The sequence below is a fragment of the Protopterus annectens genome, chromosome 12.part0, assembly GCF_019279795.1.
Source record: "Protopterus annectens isolate FY-2018-M chromosome 12.part0, PAN1.0, whole genome shotgun sequence".
Classification (NCBI taxonomy): domain Eukaryota; kingdom Metazoa; phylum Chordata; order Ceratodontiformes; family Protopteridae; genus Protopterus; species Protopterus annectens.
Window position 1 is genome coordinate 1,282,591,457 of NC_056746.1, and position 22,359 is coordinate 1,282,613,815.

Here is a 22,359-nt window from a genome sequence, read left to right on the forward strand (position 1 = left end):
AGTAGGTGGGACATGGATGGAGATGGGCACAATTATGGGCTGTGCAAGGAATGAGCACAATTATGGGCTGTGCAAGGAGTGTGGCCCATGTCCAGTTTTAGCCACAATGAAAGGTGGCAGCCCTAGCGGTAGCCTACCCACCCCCCTTTTTTTGTCTTTATTACCAGGGTGTGGATGTTTTATTTTTTGTTCCTGTATTCTTTTTCAGGGCTCAACCTCTCTCTTTGGTGGCATGAAAGCTGTGAAAGGCTTGATGCCCAAACTTGTAGTTAGTCCTCTCAGCTTGAGCTGGCTGGCTAACAGCTTGTGGAACGTATTCTGAAGCTTTGATAGGTGGCTTGACTGGCTGTTATCCTTGGCAGGATATAACCCATATAGCCAAGGCTACTGCAGCAGTGATAATTTTGGAACATCTGTTATGGTATGTTTACTTGCAGAACTGCACTTCCTTCCTCATCTGAGAAGGGCAATAAGATTTCCACGTATACCCTTATCTAAATTATTTGGTTGTATAGCACATTGTTACACTTTTGCAAGCTGAACCTTGACTTCTCAAGCAAACATTTGCTTATAGCTCGGGCCATGTCTAATGCTTTTTTATTCAGTTTCTCAGAGGAGATGGCAGTGGTTGCTGCTTTGTTGTAGAATACTTTTGCCAAACATTCTAGCTTGAGCAGTTTATCCAGAGCTCAGGTGGCCTTTGGAACAACTATTCAGCTTGTAGCTCAGGCCACCCCATGTTGGCTTGGATCCATACTGAATTTTTTGTGGACACTGGAATGACCCTCCCAGCTTGTCCTCTTTTTGAAATTTTCACTGTCTAAGGGCTTGTAGTGTTCGCATTTTAAGATGCAAACTTGCTTGGTGCTTATTTGCTAGACTTCCTTAGTACACTTTATGTGGATAGTGTCTGCAGTGCAAGGGGATTATGCCTTATGGAAGGCACTTCAGCTTGTGAGTTCATTGCTGTGCAGAGTAGATGCTAGAAATGGCCAGTTTAGGGGTTTCCAGTTTTCAGAGATGAGGAAAACCGTTTTTGGTAAGTACATAACTTGGATTTCTCAAACATTTCTACCTTGCTATGAGGTCGTTTTGTCTTGTCCCTCTTTCTGCATTTTAGTGGAGCTATGCCGAACAATTCCTTGAACTGTAGAAGTACTTAATCCTATTTCTGCTTTACCATGCAGGACATCTTACTGCAGCCATAATAATTACTCCTGCTTGTCCTCTGTAACAGAAATGTACTGCACACTGCTGTTTTTGTCCTTTTCAAAACTTTATACTTCATATCAGTCTGCAAGTTGCTTGAGCAATTTTGTCAGTTTCAGATGCCTGTGGCACATGCTCCAAGGGTTCCATTATACTGAAGCTGCAGTATCCTGTATAGGGTTAGAATTATCAACACACAGCTGTCTGGTTGCAGGAAGAAGTTAAAAAAATCTTTAACCTTACCTCACCTGTCACATTTGCTTCCTGAATCGCACCATTCTCTCCATGTGAGTGGTCTCTGTAACCAACAAAAATGCCTTAAATGTAGCTCTTAATTGTCCTACCACTCCAGATATTTTTCAGTTGTACTTTGCCTAACCAGGTCCAGGTGTTCCGTTTCAGAAGTCTGGAAAAGGAAGGTTAAAGAGTGATGAGGTGCATCTTGGTATAACCTAGTCCTTGTAACCGGTCCAGCCAAATGCCTTCTTAACACTTCACTCCACTGCAGAGTGCAGCGACTTTGATACGATTTAGTTGTGCTTTGCTGTGCATTTTCATTCAGTGCTCTCCAGGAATGTCTGCGTGTGAGATTAGAAATCTCTCACTCTGCTGGAGTGGCAGCATTAATGAGGTAGGATAAAGCCTGTGCTCTTGCAGGAAGGAAAGGCAGTGAGAGTGTCTGCATGCCCCCCACACACACACACACACAAACCTTTTGCTAGAAATCTGACATTTTGGGGGTCACATTTTAAGCTCTTCTTGTACACTTTTATGCATAAGTTGTGTGCGCAGAAAGCTACAGAACTAAGCACACAAGGTTGTGAGAGCAATAACAGGAAATGTTTTTACTTAAATATTTTTGCGGACTACGAAACTACAGTTATTTACTGAATTTCATTGTTGTATATCACAAACATAATGGAAAACTGTATTTCAGGTGAAAGTCTTCAAGAGGTGATAGAGGATGGCCTACTCTTACGATGCTCCATCCACCTATATCAACTTTTCTGCTTTAAGTGAACAAGATGACGAGAATGCAGATTCATGGTTTGGTAAGAGTCTTGGTGAAATTAGCCAGTCTTTGTTTGCATGCTTTACTAGCATTTCTACCTTTTCTGGATCCCTCTTTCAGCACATTGTGAGAGTGTCCAATTCATCCATTGTTTAAACATGTGCAGGCAGTAACACTTTTATTGAGTTCACTTACTGCACATTCTTAATCTGGGAGCACTTGGGAGTGACGTCTATCTTTTTAAGGATGCATGTCCTGTTAGAATGAGGCAAAGGCTGCCATGCTTTATTGTACCCCCTCTTTGCCTCACCTGTGCCTGAATATGTGTAGCCTTGGCTGCTGTGACCCCCTTGTCTACTGTACTTCAGTAGGATGAGGGCCTGTCTTGATAAAGTCCCTAATCCAGGCTTGAATTACTTTATTTATTTTTTCCCCTCCCTTTTGCCCCTTCTGCTGTATGCTATTAAGATGGCTTCTTTAAATAGCTTTGAAACAAATGCATACATTGTGGAAGGCCATCCCAGCCATTAATTTTGGATGGTAGGCAGTAAATGCAGTGTAACATTCACACAGTTAAATGTATTTACCAGAATGGTTCATATTGTATACAAGCTAGTGTTGACTGTTTAAAACTTGCTAGCAATTTCTGTGAGGCTAAAATCTTTCTAGAGTGATGCAGGGTTAGTATAAAACTACAAGACAAAAATATCCATTAAAACTGCCTTTACACTTAAGAATGTTGCTCTTGTCTATTCCTCTGGACATGATTAAATTCGAGTTGGCACTTTTTCTGGTGATTCTGTGTCATGGGTTGCACTTTGTAATATTGAATATTCTGTTGCTTTGCCAGCTGCTGTATAAACAAGATTGTTGTGCAGCAGGATCTGGGAATATGCCTTTCTCCTGATGTCAGATCTTGAGTTGGTTTATATAATTAGCAGAGGGTGGTGCAGAGGGTGGTTTTGTTGTATTTGGTCATTTTAGAGCAATTGGTTTGTTGCTCATATGAGTGCTCACTTTTCTCATTAGGTAATCGGTGTGTGTTCTCTGATCTGCTGTTAGCATTTTAAAGCTGTCTCCTAATCTCTACAGGTCACTAGTGTAGCTTTGTGAAAGTGTCTTCTTCAGCTCTAATTCTAGTTACTTAACACACGAGTAACAAAGGAAACTATTTCCTGTTCTCGAGGTTATTTGGAGGTTTTGAGTTTTTATTGAGCAGGGTGCCTTGGAGCCATAAGGTAACTGCTTTGTGTTATCCGTTTCCTTATTCCACTGTTCAGTAGCACTACTTGAAGGACGTTTACCTTCATTTCCTGATTTCTTTGGGGGATCTCTGTCCTCTCTTGCACTGTTTAAATACCAACGTGTAGGGAAGAAGTTCCTTGCCCCCCCCTTTTCTGAGCTGTTGGCTGTTTTAATGCCAAGCTGAGTCAGTTCCTTGCCATTTCAGACCCTGACACCCAAACAAATGGACGTGTCCCTTTAGAAGTGCATTTACGAAGAAGCAAGAAGACTTTTTATTATGCATTCTTTTCACTTTGGGCTTTTGCTGTACAGTTTGTATATGTACACCTGCTTATTTTACTGCAGTTTAGTTACTGTAGTACTCTGGCTCATGTTTTTTTTGTATACTTGTAACAAAAATGGTAAAACTTGCATCTAATTACTTGAATGGCAGCTTTGATGCATGTCCTTCCTCTGCGTCAGAGTTCAGTCCTGATCTCTACCACCTCTCTGAGGTTGCCCTGATTTGCATTAGCTGTTTACAAGGTTCTTCCCATGTCTGCTTCGGTATTTTTACATCTACTTCCCAAAAACATGCTGCTTGATTGCCTGCTCCGTGTGTGTACATATGCCTGCTAGAGGGGAACAGTCATCCAGGTACCCTGCCTCACTGTTTTGCTACATGGAATATTCTGTTCTCAATAGCCTGAGGGTCTGATGACCCCTCTGTCTCCTCAAAAAAAAAAAAAAAATTCAGACTACCTGCCTGAGGCCCTGCTGATATAGGTGTGGCATTCACAAAGCAGAACCAGATGGAGCTTTGTTTTGCTTAACCTCACAGCATGACTGGGCATCATTGCACGAGTCTCTGCAGTACCTTTCCTGACTCTTCCTTTTTGCATATGTTGTAAATGTTGCTCATCTTAAGTGTACAATGCGTGACATCTGACCATGCTGTACAGTGGTGCTGCAGTGATTGGGTTGTCCTCTATAATAAAGCAGTCCACCTTTCCTTCATTTTAAGACTGCATCTGATGTGTTTCGTCAGATCTGACCGCTGATCAATTTCGGCCACTTCTCAGACTTTGGATCTATAGCTCAAGCTCCTCCCCCTTACCATAATCCCCTCGATTTTTTTTTTCAGGATTGGCTTTATCTTGCTGCATGATGTAAGACAAGCCTACAGGTTTAAAAAAAAAAAGGTCTTCGTGTAGGCCCAAAATACTTTACACCTTTATAGTGGGCAGAGTTTACTGTCTTGAGGTCAGTCATCTTGAGGTAGTGTGAAGTTTGTTCTGGCTTCACCCACAGAGCCTTGGTTGAACTTTGGGACAAGGTAATACTTGGGGATTCCTGCCTCCTCAGTATCTGGAACTTCCCCCCTCTGTAAATAAACTGCTGGAAGTGTCTTGGGGGGGGGGGGGGTATGCAGAGTCCAAAGAAAATCCTAGAGAGTTGAAGTGCTCTTCTGACTGCTCTTCTCACTTGGTTTGACTCTGCTTTAGATATTTTAGCAGGCAAACTTCATACAAGTGTCCTTCCCATAGATGGCCTCTGTTCTGGGAGGTGTCTTATTTTTATTTTGAGGCTACACACCTTTTCTACAGGCATCTCCCCGTAGAGTTAATAGAACCCCATCTACCTCATCCTACAGGTCTACAAAGAGCTTGTCTGAAGCAGATGTGGACAGAATGATCAAATTTCATAGGACCCAAATTCATTTGGGAGTGCTGCAGTCTTGGTCTCCATTGAATCCATGAACTTTGGACTAACATCTTTAGTGACTCCGTGACGACTCCTCTGATTCATCCCTTGGCTTGAAAGTTCTGGATCCAAGATTTCTGAGGTTCTCTAGGTTTGATCCAAAAGCTTGGACCTCAGCAACTTTTTGATCTAACGGTCTTAAATCTATTTGGAGTTTGAGGGATTTCGGAGCCATAGCTTTGGTGCAACGTCTGGACTAAGTATTTGATTCTAAAGTTGTTACATCATCCCTTCCATTCGGGGCTTTGTTGGCAGATTTGGTTTGACTTCTGCATTGAGACAGGATCATGGGGAAGTCTTGGATTTCTGTAGCCAGGTGGCTTTGACTCCTGGGGTGGTCCAAAGATTACTTTGAGCCAAGCTATCCATGTCTGTCTTTTTTTAGAAGCTGAAAATAAGTGTGGGAGGGTTCTTCATACCATGACTATACGAAGATAACTCTGATAGTATCTTGACTGAATAAAACAATTCTGATTGGCAGTCACTTTCGTACCTTCATAAGAAATAACCAGTGCCCGAAGTAAGCAATTTCCAAATGGTTATCCCATGACATGTCCTTGTTCCACCATAGCAAGTCAGCTCCAGGCAGGATTAATGAGCATTCTAATCAGGCTTTGGCTTCTTGGGCTCTTTGGAAATGGGGGGGGCGCTCTAGTAGAAGTATGCTAAGATACAGCAGTATTGCAAAGCACTACAAACTACACCTGTTTTCCATGTCTAGACCAGGCTTAGTTAGCCCCATTCTCTATGGGCTCTTAAACCTGCCTTCCTCCTCTCAAACTTTACGTTTTGGTATTGTAGCCGTACAGCTTGGTCTGCTGCAGCAGTGATCTAATGATGAAGATAATAGTTGTGTTGCTAAATTTACGAAAACGGGGGTTTGAATAGATAACTGCTGTAGTAGCTGCTCCTTCCATCCCCCTTATTTGGTTTACTTTGCCATGGTGAGGACATATATTTTATATGCCTGTCATTGACCTGTTTCAGAGCTTAAGGTTCACAGGTTTATGACCACTAGGGCCTGTATAAGCCTAATCATGCAACCCAGATTTATTCCAAAAGTTGTTGTGCTTTGGTTTATTCTAAAGGCTGTATGTTGGGTAAATCATGACTTTTAACAGCTGCCTCTGTCCATCTGAGACCTCAGACCTGTGGTGAATTTTTATTTCTCATCCACTGGTCCAGGTTACACTTGAACAAGGTTAGAGGAGGGCTCTACTTCACATGGATGGGAAGTCTTTTCTAGAGAAAGGGAATTCTGAGATTCGTACCTGGCTTTCCATCATGTCCTGTTTGGAAGTAAAGTTTAGGTCCTGGGATCTTGTAGCTCTAATGCTGCTCGCCCTGTGGGATCCAAGGATGCCCTTTATATCGGGCATAGATTTCTTTTCAGCAGTCTGTAGAAAACAGTATAGAGATGGTGATCTGTGTGTGCATGGTATTTGTACGACATGCATTCATTTTGTGAGGAACATCCTGTGGACGTTCAGCTGCTGTGCTTTGTATGCCTAAGTATATACCAAAGGGGGCATTGCCCTCAGTGATGGGTCTGCTGGTCAAATACAGTGACACAGTAACCTCCCTAGACCTAGATGTCATGCCCTTACAAGTTCAGCAACATAGAATGAGTTTTTGCTACTCTGACACGTTGCTTGAAAGCCAGATTACTATGTACATCCCCAATTTCCTGACTTCTGGGTCTACTCTTAATGGTGTCTTGTCAATGAATTAACTTCCCAGATTGGCTAACTTCACAAGGTACTGTTGTTCGTTTTTTGGCATTGAGTTTTAAGCCATAGCTTTGGCACTAATTTGTTTGCATTGCTTCATTTTGTATGATGTTATCTTGTGGGGGGGGGGGGGGGGGGATTCTTTGCCTGCTCCTACTTTGCAAGCATCTGTAAACGTGATCATCCAGTGACCATTGATGTGCCCTCAACTGCCAAAGAGGAATCTACCTAGCGTACAACCTTGAGAGACTCCCCTAGTGACTGGTCTATTAGTGGAGGTGGTCTCTCTGATCCCAACTTCCTGGGTCATGGCTATCTAGCATGTTAAATGGGGGTTATTCTTAATTCTGAGAGTTTGTTTACAATGCAGGAGTGGGGTATTGTAGGTAATGCTTTTGCCAGGTCAAGGTAGGTAGTGTGCATTATTTTGCTCTTGTCCATTGCCTTGGTGACCTTCTCAAAGAAATTCACAAGGTTTACTAAGCATGACCTGCCTTTGACTATAGTAAACTGGGTAGGATCCAGTGTCTGAAGGCAAAATTTCCATTATTCTTTCCATGGCTTTGCATATGAGACTAGTTGGACTAATGGGTCTGTAGTTCCCAGGATCTTTTCATTGCCCACCATTGTGCAGAGGGATGACCGTTGCAGTCCTACATTTGTGTGGCCCACAGCCTGTTCTGAGGCTATAATTTTAGTAGTAGTGTTGGTGACTCTGGTCTAAAATGTCACATTTAGGAAGCATCCTGGGATGTTATCGGGTTATGTTTGATAGTGTTTCCGGGAAGTAGCAGGAGGTGAGTGGGGGCTAAAACTGGAAACACTTATCCAGTAGATTTGCTATATCACATGGCTCCATTCGCAACCGAATTGGCATACTGTGTTGTGCTGCCTTTGAGGTATGTCTCCTAAATTATAGGAGAGCTTAGGTTTCCTTACCCGGGAAGCTGTCTTTGTCAAAACTGGCTTTCTTGGACTTCATTAGCCTTCTTAGTTGTCTCTAGTTTTGAAAGAGTTTAATTTTGTGTTACTGTTCCTAGTTTTAGCTGTGACTTTAGTTGTAGGATTCCACCAGGGTGGTTTGTGTGTGTTTTTCGGCATGCACGTGGCTGGTTACACACAGGCTCTGAACACTTCTGCATAGGCTGCTGTGTTTAGGTGTGGAGTGGTTTGGAATCTTGAAAAGGTGTTTAATAAATGGTAGATGTTAAGTTGTCAATCTCACCTTCATTCTTGCTGGATGGGTTCGGAGCCGATCCTCTGCTCCGACTCGGCCAATACTAAAGCTCGAGAGCTAATTCCACCGGCTCGAGGCTCCCCTATATCCCACAATGCTAGGCGGTAACTACCCAGATCTCGTTTGCCGCTATAGCTGACCTAGGTGCGTTTTCTACCGGCTCAGGCAGGTTAGTTACACTTTTACCTTTAGGTACTTCTAAAAACCCCTTTTTTAATTTTGATACATAACCTTTCAGTTTAATTTAAAAAATTTAGATAAATCGACCCCTGTTTGTCGAGCCCCCTTTTCCTTTTTTCCCTTATTCTAGGCCTTCGGCCCCTTCCCTCCCCCTAGTCCTTTACTAAATTAGTTTTTTGTAAGGGCTTGTGTGTGTGTGTGTGTGTGTGTGTGTGTGTGTGTGTGTGTGTGTGTGTGTGTGTGTGTGTGTTTATGGCTTAACCTTAATAATTTATTTTAATATTTTTCTAAAGAGAGTGTCTGTAGTGTGTTTGTGTGTTAGGCTCTCTTTTTTTATTATGTCTAAAGACAAGGTCTCAGGCTTCAAGAAGTGTGACTCGTGCTGTCAGAAAATGTCTCTGACAGACGGTCACACTTCTTGTGTGTATTGCCTGGGGCCTTTGCACCTGCAGGACTCTTGTGCTTTTTGTCATGGGTTTAGCCCTAGAGTCCTGCAGGAACGCAAGAATAAGCTTATCTTGTGGGGCTTATTAAAGCCTGAAGGCCCCCCGACTCAGTCTGTGTCGGGGAAGCCTTCAAGAACTTCCAAACAGTCGGCTCCTGCTCCAGAGTCGACTGCTAAGAAGTCTGTCGGCTTCGACATCGGCTCCGGCTGGAGCCGATGTTTCTAAGCCTCATACTGTTACCTCGGCTCCGGCTGGAGCAGAGGCTGATAAAACTTTGTCGGCTCCGATACCTTTATCGGAGCCACAATCGAGAAAGAGGTCCAGATCCCCCTCTATCGGATCCGTGCATTCGGCGCCAGGATCCCCTCTTCTTTCGGAACGAAGTCACAAAACTCATTCCTCACGGTCTTCCAGATTATCCGACCATGACTTGCAAAGGGTAGGGAGTAGACTTCTCAAGTCCGAGGCACTGGCCCAAATGCTGCATAGCCCGACTCACCAGTCGGTGGCTATTCCCGTTCCCCAATACATTCCTCCTCCGACTCCTTTGAGTTCGGAGCCAAGGCTTGTCGGAGCCATGACTGTTAGTGCGTCGGATCCGATAGCTTCCATTTCGGCTCCGTCGTCTGCTCCGATCTCCTCTTTGGAGGGATCTCGGCGCCGAGCTTCCCTCGTCAGCTCCGAGGGGGCGAGTGGCATCGGACCCTTGTCCGACCCCGCTCTCCCTCTTGGGGCTTCGGCGTTGGTGAGTTCGGCTCCGACATCGGCTTCGGAGCCGTCCTTGTCGGTGCCGGGAGGTCCTTGTCTCTTCGAGCGGGGCCTCTGGCCTTGCCTGACAGGGGTGCCTTGAGGTCATGCGGGCGTGCTAGAACCAGGTTCTGCCCACAGTCAGCTCCTTCAGCCCCTCCATCTACAGTGCCTGCGGTGATTTCTACTCACCCCTTGTCTCAGACCGCAGAGAGCCAACTCCTCAAGATTCCCATTGGGAATTTCCTCCTCTTCCGAGGCCTCTCCTGACCCTGCAGGAGATCCCCAAGGAAGAGGCAGTGCAAGAGTAAGCACATTGACTCCCTGAGTCTATCACCTCTGACACTGACTTAGAGGAATCCGAAGGTTCCTCGATCCCCTCTGAGGATGTCTCCTTTGCTGACATCCTTGAGATCCTGAAACAGAGGGGGTACTGGCCAGCCCTTAACCCTTCGGAGGATGAGTCAGTGTATCTTGAGGCTTTTGGTTCTCGCCCTTCTACCTCCTGGGTGTCCCTCCCTTTGACCCCTTATGGAAGTGGTGGCAAGGAAGGCTTGGACGCTCCTGACTCAGTGGAACCCACCCGAGGAGACCATCCAAATTTATTACTGCCCCCAGAGACAAAGATTTTTTTATCCAAAGGTGTCCCTGTTGATGCCATGGTGGTTGCTGCGGCCACAAAGAAGGAGTTAGCTGATCCTTCGGTTCCTGTCCATCCTCCTAATAAGGAATCTAGGACCATGGACAGATGCAAGCGGATGTTCTCATCAGCGACCTTTTCAATGCGGTCGCTGAACTACTTATGCCACTTCACTCATCTCCAGAGAGATTTACTCAAGGATATGGGTGAACTGATATAGGATCCTACAGCTGAGGGGTTCAAAGACACAATGAACTCCCAGTTGGCAACCCTAAATTCCATCGTTAACTCCTCCATATGGCTGGTCTCATATGCAGCAGATGGGGCGAGTAGAGCCGCAGGCACAGGTGTTGCCTTACGACGTCACGCCTGTATGCGGCTATGCAACTTTGCGGACCCTTTCAAGGCATCCTTCACCAATTCTCCCTTTGATGGATCATCCTTGTTTGGTCCACAGGTGAAGGATACATTGACCAGGTGCGAGGTAGAAGGTAAGACTCTCTCTGCTGTAGGAGTCCGTTTTTCTACCCCTTCTAGACCCTATCCCAAAGGTCAAAGGGAGGAAAGATGTGGTTCCAAACAATCCCAGGAGTCTCATCTGACGCAAGGCCGATTCCCCTATAGAGGCAGAGGGGAATAATAGTAGGCGCCTTAGAGGCAGAGGAGGTCCGCAAAACCAGGGTAGCAGAGAAATGTTCTCTGACAAACCCTTTCAGCACCCCTGAGGGGCTGCCCGGCTGTCCACCTTCGGAGGCAGTCGGGGGAAGGTTATCACTGTACCCAAAAGCCTGGCTTTCCCTTACTCAAGACAAATGGGTACAGTCGATCATATCCGAGGGTTAAAAAATTCCCTTTATTCACATCCCGTTACCAGGCCATCCCACCAGAGACGCTCTAGTCCACGATTGGCCCCGGGGACTTCTATATGCCTTTCCACTGATATCTCAACTAATTCAGAAAGCCATCGCCTTGAGAGTGACAATGATCCTCATTGCCCCTTACTGGCCTCGACAGATATGGTTTCCCTTTCTTCATCGTTACCTTTTGGAGCAGCCTTGGCATCTGGACCCAGTACCAGATCTGATAACCCACCAATCTGGTCAGCTGCACCAATCTTTGCCTTCTCTAAACCTCACAGCGTGGTTTCTCCGATTCCAACCTTAGCCAGGCTTCCCTCAATATCTCGCTCAGTCCGAGATATCTTGATAACCCTCTCATAAATCTTCTACCGGAAGATTTATAGTAGCAAATGGAAACGCTTTTCCTTTTGGGCAACATCAAAAAAACATAGATCCCTTTACTGCACCTATCCAGTCTATTTTAGACTTTCTAGCAGAACTCTTTCATTTAGGATCTTCTGCATCAACCATTAGAGTTCAATTGGCTGCCATATCAAATTTTCATGTTGGTGTTTCAGAGTCTAGCATCATGGCTCTCAAACTCTGTAAAGCCTTTTTAAGGGGTGTATTTCTTCTTAAACCTCCAATCAAAGATCCCCCGCCTCAATGGGATTTGAACTTGGTTCTGGCATCTTTAATTCTTCCCCTTGAGCGGCTTCATGTTCTCTGAAGTTGCTTTCTTGGAAGACACTTTTTCTGGTAGCTATAACTTCAGTGAGAAGGGTATCCGAACTCCATGCTCTGTGCAGTCGTCGTCCTTACTTAGTTTTTCACAAAGATAGGGTATCCCTCCGTACTAATCCATCCTTTTTGCCTAAAATTTCTTCTCAAATAAAGGGTGTAGACCATCCTTGGTAAAACACTGTGGTTTCTACATGTACTCTGATGTAGACAAAATATCCCTTTAGAATGATACCAGAAACTAAGCCAATTAAAGTGAAATGCAGGCTGTCCTAAAAACTAGACCAATAACTTGCATTCTGACAACGTATAAGATATATATCTCTATATACTGGAATTAATGTCGACAGTTTATAGTCCATATAGAAGAAACCTGAACTCCTTATTATGGCATGGACAGATTACAAAAATTTTGACCATATCCCACATTCGTGGATAAAGGAGTGCTTTCAAATGTACAAGATGACCCTGCATTGATTACACTGTAGCAACAAATCAGCTAAGTCGTGATGAAAGACAAATTTTTATTCCAGGGAGAAAAATTCAAAGGGGAATATTCTAGGGTGACTGTCACTGCTGCTCTTTTGTCTTGGGTCATGGTTACAATTTGGATCACATCAAAGTGTAAAGACTTCTTATCCTCTCTGTGGATGAGGAGTTGAAAGCACAACTTCAAGTGGTCAAATCTTAGATGAGTTGTTTGGCTCGATTTTAAATGAGCAGAAGCAGTCTGGGGCAAGAATGTGATATAAAGAAACTTGAGCAGGAGAAAGTCTACAAATAGTTGGGAATTGAAGGATTGGCAAAATGGGTATACATTTGTCTACCGAATTGGAATAAACTCGAATTGCGAAACACAAACTTCAGACAGGGCAATCCGTGAAATAAAACTGCATCGATGAAGAAAAAAAAAATACATTGAATGGCCATAGTTGGCCAACAACAAAGTAACATGATACATAAGGTAAGTGCAAAGAAACCTTTTTCCCTTTTCCCCACTGTAGTGCTATTTTGGAGTTGGTATATATAGTTGGGTGTGTGTCTGGGGGGGCACACCTTGGTTGGTCGTGTGTGCGATTTTGGCCGACTAGGTCCATTTGATGTAGTTTTTCTTTTTTTAAGTCTTCATCACTGATTGTCCACTTCGAAGTTTTTCTTTCGGTGTTTAGCAGTTCGCATTTATTCTAAATTGGTGGCCAGACATAGACCTTGATAAAGCCATGAGCAAAATGTGAACAAAACTCTGTAAAGAATATTTTAGACTAAAAGTAATGCTTTGCAGTCTTGACAGCTAAGAATGAAGTCCAGTCTATAAACCAATTTTTTCTTCATGTTCTAGCTTACTGGTTTGGGGTGATTAGCCCCAGAAAGGTACTGGATCAGTTGGACAGAAAAAGGAGAGAAATGCTCTACATTTATGAAATATAAAAATCCATGCATACTAAAATGATAGTCCTTATTCTGAAAGAGTGTGGGCCTCCTCAAAAGTGATTACATGTATTGCACTTGTAGGACTGCATACATGTGTTGACTTCTCCAGATCCAAACTTGGTGAAAGTTGTAAAACATGAGGAGAATGCATCTAAGATGACTTCCTGCTTAGGTTAGCAGCAGCACATCGGTGTCAAGTGGGAATGGAAATCAAACCGGAAGTAGACAAAAATCAGGCAGCAACTGAATGTGGGCCCCCCCTCCCCCCCAAAAAATACAAGAAGGATCAGATGAGTAGGCAAGAAATGTAGTAAAGTCAGAAATTATAGTTGCAAGTACAGAAAATTCCTGGAACAACCTCATGTTGATCAGGACCTGACACAGGAATGGTTAAGGAGAGGTGAATTTAATCCAAAAGATGGAACTTTAATCCACTATCCCTGGCTGCCAATATCACATGTACATGGGTTTACAAAGTCCATTGAAAGTGTGGGAGAAGACAAATGCAGTTGCTGTGAAACAGCTAAACTGTCATACATCTGCTAGGTGCGATTTCATAAATGGCAGAGGGCTTGTATACTGGAAGCATAACTTGCCAAGATTGTTGCAGTGGGGACTGTGCAAACATTACAGCATTGAAGCAGCTGAGAAGCCTTGGAAACATGAGCAACAAAGTGTTATGAAAAATGAAGTTTATACCAAATGGGATAACGTATTACCAACAGTTCAAAAATAGATGCCAGAAAACCAGATGTAGTAGTTTTTAAAAACAGATGCCAGAAAACCAGATGTAGTAGTTTTTGAAGACGATAGTATTGATCAGTGAACGTGCTACACGGTGATTAGTCTTGCATTCAAAGAGACCTGTCATAAAATACCAGGGTTTGCAGGCAGAAGACTGATACCCAGACAGTTCCAGTAGTAATACAGGTGAACTGGGTCTCGTGAAGAATCTGCGGTTGTATTTAGATATCCTACCAAATACATGTAACTCTGTATGAACTGCAGGAGGAGTCTATTCTGGGCACATTGCGGGTGCTGCGACAAACTCTAAACATCAAAGACTAAAACCATACTAATTTCACAAAAGTTAATCCTACCTTGAGTTAGGAATGGAACCTGTTCCCGTCATGTCATTTAAAAATCCGAAATGTTTGGCGAAACGTAGTTCCTCCAGAGTAATGACCTTGTCTGTGTAACTTGACAGATCTTGGCTCCTGATAAGCAACCAACGGTTATTTTCTTTGCCCAACCTGGAGAATGGGGCATCAGTATGTTTAACAACTTGAGTCCCCTAGGACTAGTCCTGGGTAGTATTAGCTTGCCTTGTGGGCTTTTTAGTTGATGCTCCACTGGGTGTGGCTGTATATGTAGTGTTAAGTGTTGCTTTTCTTGAGTGCGTTTTGGTTTGCTGAGGATAATTTTTGCAGGTGGAGTGCCTAGGAGGTCTTTGGGATTTTCGAAGATTACATTAAAGTACCTCAGCATAACTAACTGATGTTAAGTTGTCAATCTTGCCTTCATTCTTGCTGGATGGGTTCGGAGCCGATCCTCGGCTCCGACCACAAAACAATACTAAAGCTCGAGCTAATTCCACCGGCTCGAGGCTCCCCTATATCCCACAATGCTAGGCGGTAACTACTCAGATCTCGTTTGCCGCTTAGCTGACGAGGTGCTTCTTCTACCGGCTCTGGCAGGTTAGTAAGTTTTCTTGTTTAAAAAACTTCAATTTCAACCCCTATTTTTTTCCATTTAGTTTAGTTTTTATTTGACGTATCCCATTAGTTTAAATCGGGTCCCCTCTTGTGTTAGAATTCCCTTTTTATTCCCTTCTTAACTTTTAGGCCTTTGGCCCTCTCCCTCTCCTTTCCCTAGTCCTTCAGTGTGACTGGATTTTTATTTTGGTTAAGGGTGTGTCTGTGTGTTGTGTTTGTGTTTTTCTTCACTCAGCTTTTAGGATGTCTAAAGACTCCAAGGTCTCAGGCTTCAAGAAGTGTGATTCGTGCTGTCAGAAAATGTCTCTGACAGACCGTCACACTTCTTGTGTATATTGCCTGGGAACTTTGCACCTGCAGGACTCATGTGCTGTGTGCCATGCATTCAGTCCTAGAGTCCTGCAGGAACGCAAAAATAAGTTGATTCTACGTGGCTTGTTAAAGCCTGAAGGCCCCCCGACCCAGTCTGCGTCGGGGAAGCCTTCTAAGACTTCCAGACCGTCTGCTCCAGTTTCAGAGCAGTCCCCTGGAAGCATTAAAACTGCTTCGACATCGGCTGGAGCCGATGTTTCCAAATCTCATACAGTTACCTCGGCTCTGACCGGAGCCGAGGTTGACGAGACTCAGTTGGCTCCAATAGGCTTATCGGAGCCACCTTCAAAGAAGAGGTCTAGGTCCCTTTCCATCAGCTCCATCCATTTGGATCCGGGATCCCCTCTTCTGTCGGAGCAGAGCCATAGGTCTCATTCCTCTCGGTCCTCCAGGCTATCCGACCATGATTTACTAAGGGTGGTGAGTAGACTTCTCAAGTCCGAGGCACTGGCCCAAATGCTGCATAGCCCTACTCAACAGTCAGCGGCTATTTCCATCCCCGATTTTTATTCTTCCTCAGACTCCTTTGAGTTCGGAGCCGGGGCTCATCAGAGCCGTGGCTGTCTGTGCTTCGGAGCAGATACCTTCCCTTTTGGCTCCGTCGTCTGCTCCGATTTCCTCATTGGAGGGATCTCGGCGCCGAGCTTCCCTCGTCTGCTCCGAGGGGGCGAGTGGCATCAGACCCTTGTCCGACCCCGTTCTCCCTCTCTGAGCATCGGCGCTGGTGAGTTCGGCTCCTACATCGGCCTTGGAGCTGTCCCTGTCTGTGCCGGGGGGGTCCTTGTCTCCTCGGAGCGGGGACCTCCGGCCTTGGCTGATAGGGACGCCTTCGAAGTCATGCGGAGTGTGCTAGACCCAGTGTCTACCCCACAGTCGGCTCCGTCAGCTCCTCCCTCTTCAGTGCCTGCGGTGATTTCTACCCATCCCCTTGTATCAGACCGCAGAGAGAGCCAGCTCCTCAGGTTTCCCCATTGTGAATTTCCTTCTCTTCCGAGGCGCCTCCTGATCCGGTAGGAGAACCCCCTCGGAAGAGACATTGCAAGAGGAAGCACATTGACTCCCCTGAGTCTATCACCTCTGACACTGACTTGGCGGAATCTGAAGGTTCCCCTCGGTCCCCCTCTGAGGATGTCTCCTTTGCTGACATCCTTGAAATCCTGAAACAGAGGGGGAACTGGCCCGCCCTTAACCCTTCAGAGGACGAGTCAGTTTACCTTGAGGCGTTTGGCTCTCGCCCTTCCACCTCCTGGGTGTCCCCTCCCTTTGACCCCGTTATGGAAATGGTGGCAAGGAAGGCTTGGACGGCCCCTGATTCAGTGGAACCTACCCCAAAGAGGCCGTCAATTTATTACTGCCCCTAAGGAGAGAGTTTCTATCTAAAGGTGTCTCTGTTGATGCCATGGTGGTGGCCGCAGCCACTAAGAAGGAGTTAGCCGATCCTTCTGTACCTATCCATCCTCCTAATAAGGAGTCTAGGACCATGGACAGGTACGGTAAGCGGATGTTTTCATCAGCGACCTTTTCAATGCGATCCCTGAACTACTTGTGTCACTTCACCCGTCTCCAGAGAGATTTGCTCAAGGATATGGGTGAGGCTATACAGGATCCAACAGCTGAGGGGTTCCAAGACAAAATGAACTCCCAGTTGGCAACCCTGAATTAGATTAACTCCTCCATGCGGCTTATCTCATATGCTGCTGATGGGGTAGAAAATGCAGGCACAGGTGTAGCTTTACAACGTCCGCCTGGATGTGGCTTTGCAATTTCGCGGACCCTTTCAAGGCGTCCTTCACCAATTCCCCTTTGATGGCTCAACATTGTTTGGTCCTCAGGTGAAGGATACATTGACTAGATGCGAGGTGGAAGGTAAGACTCTCTCTGCCGTGAGAGTCCGTTTTCTACCCTTCTAGACCTTATCCAAAAGGTCAGAGGGAGGAAAATGTGGTTCCGCAAACCTCAGGGAGTCTCATCTGGCTGGCACAGGTCGATTCCCCTCTAGAGGCAGAGGGGGGAATAACTATACACGCCGCCTAGGGGCAGAGGAGGTCCGCAAAACCAGGGTAGCAGAGAAACTCTCTGATAAACCCTTTCAGCATCCCTGAGGAGCTGCCCGGCTGTCCACCTTCGGAGGCAGTCGGGGGAAGATTATCGCTGTACCCAAACGCCTCACCTAAGACAAATGGGTACAGTCAGTCATATCCGAGGGTTACAAAATTCCCTTTATTCACATCCCATCCCAACCAAAAGGATCCCTTCCAGACGTTCCACCCAGTCTAAGGGAACAAGCAGCACTAGAAATATCAAAGCTGCTGTCAAAAAGAGCTATCCAACCAGTCCCAGCAGACCAGCAAGGATCCGGAATCTACTCCAAATTCTTTTTGGTACCAAAAAAAACAGGGGACTGGAGACCTATATGGATCTCGGCAAGTTAAACAATTATATCAAAAAAACAAAATTCCGGATGGTCACGCTACAGTCCATTCTACCCTTCTTGGGTCAGTACAATTGGATGTGCTCGATAGACCTTCAGGATGCGTACTACCATATCAAAATGCACAGATGCTCCAGGAGGTTTCTCCGCTTCAGGCTGGGAGCCAGTCACTACCAGTTCAGAGCCCTGCCCTTTGGTCTCACTACAGCCCCCCGAGTGTTTACCAAATGCATGGCAGTGGTTGCGGCTCACCTGAGACGTCAAGGATTCCAGGTGTTTCCATATTTAGATGACTGGCTCCATACCGCCACCACCAGACATCAACTGCTTCTATCCAGAAACTTCACCATCCAAACTTGCCAAGCTCTAGGCATTTCAATAAATTTCGAAAAATCTGCCTTGTCAATCTATTACCTTTATAGGCGCCACCTTAAACACACTCAATCTTTCCGCCAGACTTAGAGCAAAGAGTGTTTAGATATCCGCAAACAAGTTTACCTTCTATTACAATGCAACAAGGTCAAAGCCAGGGTAGTCTTGAAGGTATTGGGACTCATGGCAGCTACTATCACCCTTCTCCCCTTAGCTCGTTTCCACATGAGGATCCTCCAATGGATGCTGTTTACTCAATGGTCCTTCCAAAAGCTCCCGATGTCTCATATCATACTAATAACTCAATCATGCAAGAATCACCTGTCTTGGTGGATCACATCACCTCAAGTTCTCCAGGGCAGACCTTTCATCCCCCCCCCCCAGTCGCCATGGTGACAACGGGCGCCTCCCTGGTCGGGTGGGGGGGGGCATTATCAGGGCAGGACAGTCCAGGGCACGTGGCAACCTTTCGAGTGCCACTTGCACATAAATGTCTTAGAGATGAGAGCAGTGCTTTTAGCGTTGCAAGCCCTTCAGTACTCTCTTCCCACAGGGACTATTGCAATTCAGACGGACATGTCTGTAGTGTGGTACATCAACAAACAGGGTGGAACCAGATCCTACCCCTTATGTCGAGAGGCACTCAGACTTTGGCAGTGGGCGATTTCTTCTCAGCGTTTTCTGATAGCAGCGCACATTCCTGGGAAGTCCAACCTGATTGCGGACAACTTGAGCAGGGCCATTCTCATGCCCCACAAGTGGTCTCTAAAGAAATCAGTGCTGGAAGAAGTCTTCCAAAGATGGGGCCAGCCTTGCTGCGATCTTTTTGCTACTCCCCAAAACAGCAAGTGTCATGACTTCTTCACTCTCTTCCTGTTACCAGGCCATCCCACCAGAGACGCTCTAGTCCACGATTGGCCCCGGGGACTTCTGTATGCTTTCTCCCCTTTTCCACTGATATCTCAATTAATTAATTCAGAAAGCTGTCGCCTTGAGAGTTACAATGATACTCATTGCCCCTTACTGGCCACGACAGATATGGTTTCCGTTCCTCCATCATTACTTGTTGGAGCAGCCTTGGCATCTGGACCCGGTGCCAGATCTGTTGACCCACCAGTCGAGCCAGCTGCACCACTCCCTTCATTCTCTCAACCTCACAGTGTGGTTTCTCCGATTCCTACCCTAGCCAGGCTTCCCTTAATCTCTCATTCGGTCCGAAACATCCTGATAGCCTCTCACAAATCTTCTACCAGGAAGATTTATAATAGTAAGTGGAAACGTTTTTCCTTCTGGGCAGCATCAAAAAATATAGACCCCTTCACTGCACCTATCCAGTCTATCCTAGACTTTCTGGCAGAGCTCTTTCATTTAGGCTCTTCTTCATCTACCATTCGAGTACAACTAGCGGCTATATTTAATTTTCATGTAGGTGTCTCAGACTCCAGTATCATGTCCCATAAGCTCTGCAAAGCCTTTTTAAGAGGTGTTTTTCTGCTCAAGCCCCCAATCAAAGATCCCCCACCACTATGGGACTTGAATTTGGTTCTGGCATCCTTGATCCCTTCGAACCAGCGGCTTCATGCCCTCTTAAGTTGCTCTCATGGAAAACACTTTTTCTAGTAGCCATAACTTCAGCTAGAAGGGTAACTGAATTTCATGCTTTGTGCAGTCGTCCTCCTTACTTAGTTTTCCACAAAGATAGGGTGTCCCTCCGGACTAATCCGTCCTTCTTACCTAAGGTTTCCTCTGAGACGAACCTGAACCAAACAATTGATCTCCCCGTCTTCTTCCCTGACTATTCCAACAGGTCGGAACAAAAGTTACATTTTCTAGATGTTCACCGCCAACTTAGATATTATTTAGACAGGACTAAACAGTTCAGGAAATCTGATCAGCTTTTCCTGTCTTATGCGGAAGGGAAATTGGGCCTTCCAGTTACTAGTGTCCCTTTCAAGATGGCTTACCTCTATAATTACCTTAATCTATGAAATCAGACATCAAAAACTGCCGTCAAGACCTAGAGCTCATTCAACTAGGGCATTAGCTACATCTGTAGCCTTTCAGGACAGGCTGCCAATAGATTCCATTTGTGCAGCAGACACTTGGGCTTCTCCTCATACCTTCATTTTACATTACAAATTGGATATGGCCTCCAGAAACTGTGCCAACTTTGGTTCCACTGTTCTCAAGAGTCTGTTCCGATAGGCCACCCGGAATAAGGTGCTAGGGGCGGTCCCATCCAGCAGAATGAAGGCGAGATTGACAACTTAACATTAAGGGGTTATGTACCTACCATAGCGTTCCATGTTAGTTGTCTTCTCGCCTTCTTTCTTCCACCTCCCTCCTTCCCCTAGCCTGGACAGACCGATAGGAAATTTTGGGAGCTTCCTTTGGAGTTTTCCTTCCCACATGTTCTACCACCTCTATTCCCCCTTTTATGTTTGTGGTAGCTTACATTCAGGTTTATATAGAGGTGGGTTCTTTTTTTCTCCATACTGTGGAGACCAGAACTGCTTGGTTTAGCTATCAAACGAGATCTGAGTAGTTACCGCCTAGCCTTGTGGGATATAGGGGAGCCTCGAGCCGGTGGAATTAGCTCTCGAGCTTTAGTATTGGCCGAGACGGAGCCGAGGATCGGCTCCGAACCCATCCAGCAAGAAAGAAGGCGAGAAGAAGACAGCTAACATGGAACGTTATGGTAGGTACATAACTTCTTATTTTTGACAACCTGATTTTTATTCTGTGTGCTTGTGGACGAGAGCTTTGCCTCCACTGGCATTTTAAGTATAAATCTCTTGCATACTGTTTAAGGATTACATGGTGGTTCTGCCTAATTTCTCCAAGTATTTTGGGTTTCTAATACAAAGTCAAAATGTGACTAAAGTTTATGAAATTAGCATCCATTCAATTTTTGTTAGCCAAAAGTGCTCTCCACAGCACCTGCAATGTGCCCAGGAATGATGACTCCTGCTATTCCTGTTGAGTGCATGTATCTGTAACGTATCGAAGTACAATTGTAAATTCTCTTTTTTGATAAGACCTGTTGCTCTTACTACTGTTGGAACTGTCTGGGTTATTTTTCTTCCACATTGCCCTAGTTTCTGCTCGCAAATCCTGATTTTATGTCTCTGTCTCTCTCTCTGTCTCTCTCTCTGTCTCTCTCTCTGTCTCTCTCTCTGTCTCTCTCTCTGTCTCTCTCTCTGTCTCTCTCTCTCTCTCTCTCTCTGTCTCTCTCTGTCTCTCTCTCTGTCTCTCTCTCTGTCTCTCTCTCTGTCTCTCTCTCTGTCTCTCTCTCTGTCTCTCTCTCTGTCTCTCTCTCTGTCTCTCTCTCTCTCTCTCTCTCTCTGTCTCTCTCTCTGTCGTCACTGGGTGTAGCAATTTCAATGATCAATGCTACTTTTTTGTAGCCTTTTCATGGACTACTATATCTGGTTTTCTTACCTCTATTTTTTTGAACTGTTGGTAATAGGTGATCCATTGTGTTTCAGCTACTTCAATATGATTGCACAATCCCCAATGCCACATTATGCATTTCATTGTACAGTCTTTCTGCCATTAGTATATCGCAACTGGCAACAAGATGTGCGACTGTTTCCAATTTTTTTTTTGGTAAAACCTACATTTATCCGTTTCTCCCACATGTTCAATGGCCTTTGTAAACCAACATGTACATATTCCACTATCTTGGGCCACCAATATTAGCCTTTCATATTTTGGTTTGAATTTGCCTCACCTTAACCATTCCTGTGTTCAGTCTGATCACGAGGTTGCTCCATAAGTTTTCTATACTTGCAGCTATATTTATGCATTTTCCATATTTCTTGCCTTCTCCTCTGATCCTTCACCTTGTATTCCTTTTGTTTCTTGGCATATTTAATTGCTGCCTGATTCCTGCTTGACACAGATATGCTTCTGCTAAACTAAGCAGGGAAGTCTTCTTAGACTTGGACTTTGGAATTGCTCTTCTCGTGTTTTAAAACTTTCACTTGGTTTGGGTCTTGAGGTCAGCAAATGTACATGCATTCCTTACGATTGCAGATCAGTACATTTAGTCTGTTTCGAGGAGGTCCATACCTCCTCCAGAATGGGGAATATATAATTTTAGTATATATAGATCAGCTGGACTGGAGGGGAAAAAATATTAAACCCCTTTTGGGGCTAGTCAATCACCCTGAAACTGTTAGGACAGGAACAGCAAACTGAGTTTTTTTTTTTAAAATTTTTTTTAAACTTTTTTTTTTGTTCTTTTTTAAAAAATTTTTTCAAATG

General features: G+C 45.0%; 1 protein-coding gene across 1 annotated transcript in view; it reads left to right on the forward strand.

Annotated features, from left to right (window-relative positions):
* TPX2 (TPX2 microtubule nucleation factor) overlaps positions 1 to 22,359 on the forward strand; it is a gene marked incomplete in the record, with an annotated part of 1,896,622 nt that overhangs the window by 36,791 nt on the left and 1,837,472 nt on the right. Inside the window, 1 exon segment of the mRNA XM_044089016.1 lies at positions 2,147 to 2,261. Coding sequence (XP_043944951.1) covers positions 2,174 to 2,261 — 88 coding nt within the window.